Below are 9,965 nucleotides of genomic sequence, written 5' to 3' on the forward strand. Positions count from 1 at the left end.
CAGAAGGTTTTTCTCACACTTAATTGTTTTTTTAAAGACCTTTTTCCGGTTAGTATTACCTTTAACCTTTGTTGTCCAAGAGCCAAAGGTCTGGAGGAGGAGGTGGGAAGTGGGGACTCACAGTTGATTTTATTCGTTAACTTCAACAAATAAAATATTTATATAATTTCAAGGAAAAATAGGTGTCTCCTTATTTGGGAGGGAGGTAATATTTAAATTATAAAGGACTGACAAATCTAAAGGAGCATATCAACTTTTCACAAAGCACAAAAGGTACCAAATATTCTATTGTTGAAACACTGAAACTTATAAAATAGTGCAACACCTAGAACCGTGCTTGACGTGCAGTCGGTGCCTAGAGTATTTGGGTGACTGAGTATCTTGAAGTGTCGAAATGTAAGGTGTGTACAGCTGATCTTCAAGTTAACAAACACTGGTATTGTCCTCTATAAAATGTATAGTAAACCACTAGTTTTAGCTCATATTTAATCGAAGTTTTCAGTTGTAAGTTTAATATATATATCAATAAATGGGTACGCAAAGTACTTTTGAGTTTTATTTTTTTAAAGAGAAAACATTCCCAAGTTCTGTAGCTGAAACTCAAATGTCTAATTATAAAGGAATAGGCTACATAAGCATGAAAAATATTAGAGGTGAAAAACACAAAATGCAGTGAAATCTATGTGAAAATTTGCATCTGATGATAATTCACTATTTAAAAAGATATTTGGGGGCTTCCCTGGTGGCGCAGTGGTTGGGAGTCTGCCTGCCGATGCAGGGGATACCGGTTCGTGCCCCGGTCCGGGAGGATCCCGCATGCCGCGGAGCGGCTGGGCCCGTAAGCCATGGCCGCTGGGCCTGCGCGTCCGGAGCCTGTGCTCCGCAATGGGAGAGGCCACAGCAGTGAGAGGCCCGCATACCGCAAAAAAAAAAAAAAAAAAAAAATTGTAAAAAGATATTTGGAATTTATGAATATTAATTTTGATTAATGTATTTAACATTCACATAATCTCTAATCAAGTTACATTATAATATAATAAACAATTTATTTGATGAAAATCAGTTTCAAATAAAGTTCTGTAAGTAAATAGGTTATTAGTTGAAATTTGGGATATATTATGTAAATTCAAGTTTTAAAAATATTTATTAAAATAGTGCATCTGTCGATATTTTTAAAAAGCCTGAGGCGTGACGACATGTATTTCAACTGTACTCGAATTCTGACTTCAAAATTTACGAAATGAATGCACACTAGGAAGAATAGTACTTTGATACTCAAGCTGTTTTACAAGATTTATAATACAGGTGTTTTGTCTAATTAGGGAGTGAGCTCATATAACTAGAATAATGGTGGTTTTTATTATCTTTAAACTTGTTGCATTTAAAATACTTTAAAATTTTTCTTAAGCTTCTTAAAACAGAAAACAGTATATATTATGTACCTGTCTATCACACTGACCTACTTCTAACTCCACAAAAAAAGCATTTTAGCCTTAAATTCCATTTTATAAAGAAAATAGTTAATATTATAGAAGAGAATGTATACAACTCAGAGATGCAATGGGTAATGTAAATCGTATCTGAGAAGTACTTTTTAACCCTTAGTGATACGTGTAATTCAGATTTCTTTTTTTTTTTAGGTGAGGGGTATTATTAATTGGCATATATGCACTGAAATCTCCTCACTTAAAAAGTGGCAGTCTAAATCCTGCTATCATTCTCTGTTTTGTTTTAAAATAGATTAAAAACCCTAATCTGTGCTTTAAATACTTCAAAGGTATTAAGTTATACATATATAAACAATTGTTACATTCTTCTGTATGTTTAATGAATGCAAGAAATAATATTTTAATGTATAAAGTATGAAAAAGATCTTACAACTCTTTAGCACATGAAGACCATTGAGGTATAACCCAGTATTTGTCGAAAGCTTAAATTTGATTGATTCAAATGCAATTCTATTATTCCTTGACTTCAACAATGTTCTATACCTTAATATTATGACTACTAATTCTTCATAAAATGTCATTGACTATGTTGATCTGTATGTGTCTTAATATGAAAAACAAAAGTTTTACAAATTTATAAAGTTAAATTTCATTGTTATGTTTAGTATGCATGAAAACCCAAACAAAGAATGTGAACTTGTTTTTATTTGAATGTGTCCATATTACTGATAATGTGGACAAATTATTTTGCAAGTTTAAGTATGCTTTTATGAAAGAAGTCTCATTAGACAATGATTTTAATAAAAACTGCAATTAAAGCCAGGTATGACACAGTGAACTGCTAAGATGACACAATCAGTCTCGTCCCTAGAACCACCAGTGAGAGGACACCATCTCTCGCTAAATTCTGGGTTAAAGTCATCAGAGGTATGAAGAGCTGCGCCGTCCATCTGGGTTATGACCCTGCTTAGAAACCTAGAAAAATCATGTGATTGGGCTGTTCAGGAGGGTGAGTCTCCACTTGTGAGAAACACTGACTACAGTGTTTAGTATACAAGAGAGAATTAGTATAGAAGAGAGAATTAGTATAAAAGAGAGCAAGGGCTTCCCTGGTGGCGCAGTGGTTGGGAGTCTGCCTGCCGATGCGGGGAACGCGGGTTCGTGCCCCGGTCCGGGAGGATCCCACGTGCCGCGGAGCGGCTGGGCCCGTGAGCCATGGCCGCTGAGCCTGCGCGTCCGGAGCCTGTGCTCTGCAACGGGAGAGGCCACAACAGTGAGAGGCCCGCGTACCGCAAAAAAAAAAAAAAAAAAAAAAAAAAAGAGAGCAAAAAGAGGCTTACTAATTAATATAAACAGCACATCACAGAAGCTTCCATTCCCGGGATGAGCATTCTGCCAATCGATTGAAAGGTTCTGTTCCTATAGGGGCTGCTGTAGCTCCGAGAATAGCTCACTGCTTCCTTGTGTCAAAGATCTTTGTGAAGAAACTTTGTGAAGAAAATGACCTTCCTTAGATTTGCCTGAAGTGTTGGCTTCTGTTGACACATCTCATCTTAAGAAGCTCTTGACGTTACCTACTTTCACCATATCCCCACTTCCTTCATGTCCTTAGTCACTATGATATGAAGCTTCCAGACTCTCCTGTATTTTCAAAACTCTCCGTAGGTCCCACAGGGGTCTTGGGAACTTAACCAAGGTCAGGCCATGAGTGAGTAGCTTTTTCAGGAGATTGAACAGAGTCAAGAGAATAAAGAAACCTATTATTTGACTGTTTATCCAAATCTAATCCTTTTCTCTGGACGTTTCTCTAGCTGAGCTTCAGAAGACTTGTTTCTAAAATCCTTTCCTAAGGAACTATATTTTATGGTTTAAAAATTATTCTCATAATCTTCTAAACCTTTCCCAAGAAGTCATCGATTTCATCAGGGCTCTCGTTAATTTCTTTTACTAAATGTTACCTATCCAGAAGGGTAAGATTAAACAAGGAAGTCTCTGGAGGTAGAAATTCGAGTTAAACTCTCTAAGGCTTCAAAAATGCAGAAAGATGAATAGAGTTTTGTTGGAAATTGACAAGCATATCATGGGATTCAGCATTAGTAATACTCATCTTGGAAGTCAAATGACACTATTAATGAGATAGCATAAAAACGTGAATAATTCCACTTGAAGGAAATTTTCCAAATATGAATTTTAAATTACCGAGAATATATGAACTGTCATCAGTCTTTCAGTATATCACTGCTTCTGTCTCCCTGCAGTAAAAATATGGGGCATGGCAGCAAGCAGGAGGCATTTTTTTTTTTTTTTTTTTTTTTTTTTTTTTTTTTTTTTTGTGGTACGCGGGCCTCTCACTGTTGTGGCCTCTCCCGTTGTGGAGCACAGGCTCCGGACGCGCAGGCTCAGCGGCCATGGCTCACAGGCCCAGCCGCCCCGCGGCATGTGGGATCTTCCCGGACCGGGGCATGAACCCGTGTCCCCTGCATCGGCAGGCGGACTCTCAACCACTGCGCCACCAGGGAAGCCCCAGGAGGCATTTTTTTAAATCAAGCTAAATTGTTTGCTAAACACCAAGTAAACCATGATTTTCCTTCCCCACAACTCAGTATCAACAGGAAAGATGACTATTTTTTTTTTGATGGCTTAAGTAAAGTTATTTATGGAAGTGGGCAAGATTTTCTGGGGGCCTATGTATAACAGCAATAATCATTCAGAATACATTTTGTTGATGATGAACAGGCATATTCGTAGCATGGCTCTTCTCTTTCTAGTGAGGAAAACATATTACAAAGTAGATTCGCCATTCCTACAAAATTCATGAGAAAGAATTCTCACCCGTCTTGGTGAATTATGTTTAACTGTACCTTTAAACTTATTTTTGTTCATTCTATACTAATTAAACTGATTTTGTATTTTCAACACTACTAGGTGCAGGTGTTGAATAAATGGTTGTTGAATTGAATTAAAAAATACGTTCTTCAGCCCAACTATAGATAAGACACCCCTTTAATTTACTTATTATTGACATATATCCAAGACTAGGTGACGGTATCCCTTTAGAGTGGCAAGAGGTGGTGGCATCGCTTCTTCAAAGCCCATCACACAGGTGCTCTTCTGGGTCCCCTTTCCATGCTTCTGATCTGATAGGTTTCATAGAGTCAGAAGAACGTTTTCCAGCTCGCTTCATGTGAATTTCTTTAAGTGGATTGTCACCATTACCTGTATTTGGTGTAATATTTAAATAAACAACATTAAAATCCATTTGTGGTTACTAAGTATTGTATACGACCATCTGTGTTTCTGACATACCAGACACATGCAGAACGATTGGCCACAGGCTGGGCACAGGTTAGTCTAAATGCCTGGTAAACAGAATATTTAAAGCATGCATGACAGTAGTCGGAAATACAAAACCTGAATGCCACCATCTCCAAAAGTCATCGGTGGAGCCTAAAAATACCCAGGGCTTATTTTGGTGCATCTGATACTGAACATGACTCAACTATTTTTAGATGTTGCTTCAGAAAGCAGGTGAGGCAACAGTGCCGTGATTTTAATAGTGCTTAGATTTGGCAACTATACAGAATTCAGAATTCGGTTTCTAGAATTCTGCACTGAGGCATCCAAGCCGGCCACTCAGACTCTTTAGGTGACTCAGTTCTAATATGAGGGGCCAGTGACAACTAAGAAATCTACATTCCCTCGGCGCACTATTTTGCTAGATGCTAGATTTAGGTAAACAAAGAGAGGAACTTAAGTGTTAAAAAAAAAAAAAGGTAACCTTTCTTACAGTTAATTTTTGCCACTCTATTTGATAATTAGAAGCTTTTCAGATGAACAGGCTGTGATTTCAGTACCATTATGTGCAATTTTGGTGTACGTTGTCAACCATTTAAACATGTAAAAACCATTAACTTGCAGGCTATACCAAAAAGTGAGGCAGAGGCTGACTTTGGCCCTTGTTTGGCTACAGTTTGCTTTGGTGTTAAGTGCTTTCTGAATTAACAGGATTTAAACTCGTGGCTTCTTGTAAAACAAGTGATGGGGAAGTCTAGGTGTGCAGGTTGTCTGTATCTGCCTTAGGACTGATTCATCATCTAGCAGCTACAGGATTGAGTTTTGAGCTCTGCCAATGAGTTTCCCGTTTCAGACGCACTTTTTTAAGCTGAAATCGGAATTGAAGTGGCTCCTATAGTAGCAGGCGGGGCAGCGCTGGCCTGGGACTTTCCCCTGTTGTGACTGGTTCTTAGCGGACAGCATGCCCCCGCCACCTATCCAAAAGCACACATACCAGCCTACTGCACCGTTCTAGACTGAATGCCTAGACCAACATTTTAACTATTTTGAAATTTTAAACAAATAAAATAAAACAAAAACATCATTTTTAACAAGTGGAAAAACACTTACACACAGGAGCGACTCTTTCCTTCGAAATGACTGAATTACATTTGCACCCACAGGCTTGGGCAGGACCATGACTGAAAGTCGATTCTCCCACTGTTGGTTTGACCTCAAACCATTCTATAAAATGTAAACAAAAATTCTTTCTTAAAAATTCACTATGGCCATGGTCAAAATACGACACCACAATTTCAAATTAAGCAAATTATTTAGACATCTGTTGTATCATATTCCTGAGAGCAGTGTGGATACATAGGTTAATAACCCTCTCCACCATGGTTCACATCTCTGATGCACAAAATAGTTGCTTTAAAAAAGTTACTTTAGGGCTTCCCTGGTGGCGCAGTGGTTGAGAGTCCGCCTGCCGATGCAGGGGACACGGGTTCGTGCCCCGGTCCGGGAAGATCCCACATGCCGCGGAGCGGCTGGGCCTGTGAGCCATGGCCACTGAGCCTGCGCGTCTGGAGCCTGTGCTCCGCAACGAGAGAGGCCACAACAGTGAGAGGCCTGCGTACCACCAAAAAAAAAAAAGTTACTTTAAAGACAGTATCCTTATGTTCCTATTAGTCTTTTGTTAAGCTTTTTTTTTTTTAATTCAGCCAATTTATTTTTTATTTTATTTTTAAAAAAAATTTTGGCCACACAGCATGTGGGATCTTATTTCCCTCACCAGGGATCGAACCCACGCCCCCTGCATTGGAAGCACAGAGCCTTAACCACTGGAAGTCCCAATAAGCTTTCATTCAATATTAGTATATATACAGAAAAATGAACAAATCGTATGTTTACAGTTTGAAGAATGTTTGGAGTGAATACATACCTGGGATGCCATCACCCAGATCCAGAAATAGTATAGTGCTAGCACCCCAAAATCCCTTCCTGTCTCTCCCATACAGTACCCTAAAACTTATATTTCATATAAGTAAAACCATACAGTATCTATTTCATTTTGCAAACATTTTTATACTGTAAAAATAGTGACAAAATTATTTTCCATGTTTCCCGTATTTCTCATTAACTAATTCTGTCAACTGCAGCGCTTGGGCATCAGTTTCACTGTGCTTCTAAAGATCACCCACTCCTCAGCAGCTCACCCTCACTGAGGCTGGAAGACGTGTCTAAGGTCATTTCTGACTAGACGTGTCTGGTCATTTCTAAGGTCATGCCCTGTTTATGCTTAAACACCACCCTGGTCATTCCCAGAACTGTGATTATCACAATTAATTATTTGGCAGCTTAAAATCAGCATTCTCAAAAATCAACACTGGTGATAACAGAATTCTGTTCAAGAATCGAAAGTGTTGAGGTATGTCCATGGCTAAAGAGAAAATGTGTTCCAAAGAAGACAGCAGAGAGATAGGTTAGCTTTGCACTAAGATGGACATTTAAACTGATGACTAAATGGAATGGTTGTGTTTCGTTCCAGGAATTCCGACAAGACCCAGTGAGTGGAAGTAATAGTGAGATAGATTAAATGTAAGCAAATATTCGGTATAAAAAATAATGATACCTGATTTTGCAGTGTTAAAAAAATAACTTGACAAAACCAAAATGCTGAACAACAAAAGAACTGAAGTGGGGAGGGGGCTGGTAGGGATTGGTCAGTGTCCTAGTGTTATAAGGTCCTTACAGTTTGAGGAAGAGAATAAAGATATTACTCTTAGACTAAGATAAATATGCATGTTAAAGTTTCTAGCGTAGCACTAAAGAGTGTAGAAATTTATAATTTTCCAAATTAGTAGGGAGGAAAAAAGTCTTTGGATTAAAGTTCAGTCCAAAAGAAGAAGAAAAATAGGTAAGACAAGAAACAGAGAACAAATTAAAAGCACATAATAATATGATAGATATGAATACATATATGGTAATAAGTATGACTGAATTAATAACAATAAAAGTCACAGTAGATGAAATTACAACAAGTCTATGATTCAGGGCGCAGTGGCAGGCTTTTCTTTCATCTGTGCTCAAGAAGAGCCTTCTTAAGCTTGGAAGAACCCAGTTGACTATTTCCAAGAAAACTTACTTGGATTCAGTTTTCTGCTCAATTTTCTTTGCAACATTTGTAAAAGGAAGAGGAACTCTACTTTACGTTCATTACTGAGCTTGTTCGGATTGCCTATTAATTCTGATAACCTAATGTTATCTTTAATAGACTTTGAAGCTGTCGATCTGGGGACCAGGGGCAACTGCATCTGGTAACTGTAGTCTGTGAAATTCACAAGGTCATCCTGGATACTTTTAATTCTGGAAATAAAAAAATAAATATTGTTGACAAGCCCCATTTTAGTAATAAGATTTATATTATCAAAAGTTTCATATTATATTACTAGAAAATTCCAAATAACTCACTCTCGATGTGTTAACAAGGTGTACACCTCCTGTATCAGTATTTCAGGTACTCCGGCTTTACAGTGAATTGTTCCGTGGATTAGTTCTTTAGGTAATCTAAGTTTTTTTCTTGCCAGGAACTGTAATAGTAGAAAAAGAATACTTTCACCATAAGAAGTTCTATAAAAATCTCCAATTACTGTGAATTCACTTTAATCCCCCTTTAATTCTCAACTAATATTTTGAGGTTTAACATGTTAATTAAGTTATTATTACTCAGCAAGAAAATCAACCATTATATCCCGCTCCAATTTGAAATGAGTATGCTCAGTTTCACAGGTGACTCATGACATAAACTTTAATAACCTTCTTTTCAATACAAGGAAACAAGCTGCCTACCCAGCTGCATTGCATCCTAAAACACGGCCACACACGCATATACAGAGAAATCCACGACCTCAAGAATACACCTCTTCAAACATAAACTTTTCAACAGTTAAAAGGGTCATTGGTTGCTAATTTACCTTTTCCAACTGCGCCCAGTTATCCAACTTGACTTTTAAAGAAGTTCCATTTTTAAAGGATGACAATTTAAGGTCCCAGGGGTAGTGTACAGTGAATATTTCTGCTATCAGGAAGCCATTTGAAAAATCCCTGATCCATAAAAATAAGGAAATAAAATGCAGTCACTTACACAGTTTGTGATTTTGGTTCATTAACACCAATTTAATATACTATACTGGCAGCAACTTACAGAATGTTGTACCATTGCTCCAAGGAGGACCTGCTGTGGAATAACCTTTGGGCAAGATGACACACACCAAAGGCCATGGTGTTCTTTTTATGAACCCCAAACTATTCATTTGTATCGAACCTGCATTTTAACAAGATGCCCATGTGATACCTAGGTACACTGAAGTTTTCAGGCGTGTCTTTCTTGAGGAATACCGAAATTAGTAAACCAGAGTCCTTGCCTGCAACAAAGTCATTATTTTTATGGAATTTAGTTTGCACGCCCAGAGCAAATATTAACTGCCACTAGTATTAATGTCCAATGTCTCTGAAGAAAGAGCCTGGACTCTTTTACTTTTTTTGTAGTCACCAAAGCAGTCTGTATTAGCTCAAGTCTATGTAATGACTGATTGACTGATTGACCGATTGAAATGCTCCATCCTATTTTTTTAGGTCAGTTCCCTAAGAAAACAAGCTGTGTGTGTGTGTGTGTGTGTGTGTGTGTGTGTGGTGAGTGGGCGGGGGCAATCCCAGGAGAAAGCCCCTGCGCGGACCCCGGGGCTGCTCTGCTCCGACCGAGGCTCCAGCCAGGCGGCGGGGGCCGGCCCTGCTCCAGCACCTGTTGATGTTTCTGGGGAAGAAGCTGAGATCCAGGCCCTGGAGCCAGCGCAGAACCGACGGAGACACGCGGGACCTCTTCGGGGGATGCGGATAGACCAGACACTTCTTAGGCCTCCCTCGCATGGGAGCGGCTGGACGTGGCGCAAGTGACAGTGACTTGGGTACCGTCGGCAGTGTCAAAAGCTCTCCTCCCAGACCGGCGGCAGCCATGGCGCTTTCTGGGTTTCTATGGCAGCACCGGGGGCGGGGCCTCGGAGGGGCGGGGCTTCGGCGGGGCTGGGGCTTCGGCGCGGGCGCCCTGGGCCTCGCGGGTCCTCCAGTTTGGGGTCCTGCGGCTCCGGGTTGGCGGACGCGCTTCCCTGGCCTCACTGAGGACTCGGTTCCGGGAGCTTAAGCCTTGGGCGGAGCTTTCAATCTCCGTTTTAATTGGCGTGAAGA

The 9,965-nt window shown here is 39.5% G+C and overlaps 1 protein-coding gene across 1 annotated transcript; it reads right to left on the reverse strand.

Annotated features, from left to right (window-relative positions):
• Positions 1–4,533: 4,533 nt before the first annotated feature.
• Positions 4,534–9,761, reverse strand: SPATA4 (spermatogenesis associated 4). The gene is made up of 6 exons (XM_065899866.1): positions 9,526–9,761; positions 8,699–8,828; positions 8,196–8,314; positions 7,870–8,090; positions 5,853–5,966; positions 4,534–4,676 (listed from the first exon to the last, which is right to left on the reverse strand). The coding sequence occupies exons 1-6, from the start codon at positions 9,735–9,737 to the stop codon at positions 4,534–4,536; spliced, it is 939 nt and encodes a 312-aa protein (XP_065755938.1). The 5' UTR covers positions 9,738–9,761.
• Positions 9,762–9,965: the final 204 nt, after the last annotated feature.

The sequence above is a fragment of the Phocoena phocoena genome, chromosome 21 (genome assembly GCF_963924675.1).
Source record: "Phocoena phocoena chromosome 21, mPhoPho1.1, whole genome shotgun sequence".
NCBI lineage: Eukaryota > Metazoa > Chordata > Mammalia > Artiodactyla > Phocoenidae > Phocoena > Phocoena phocoena.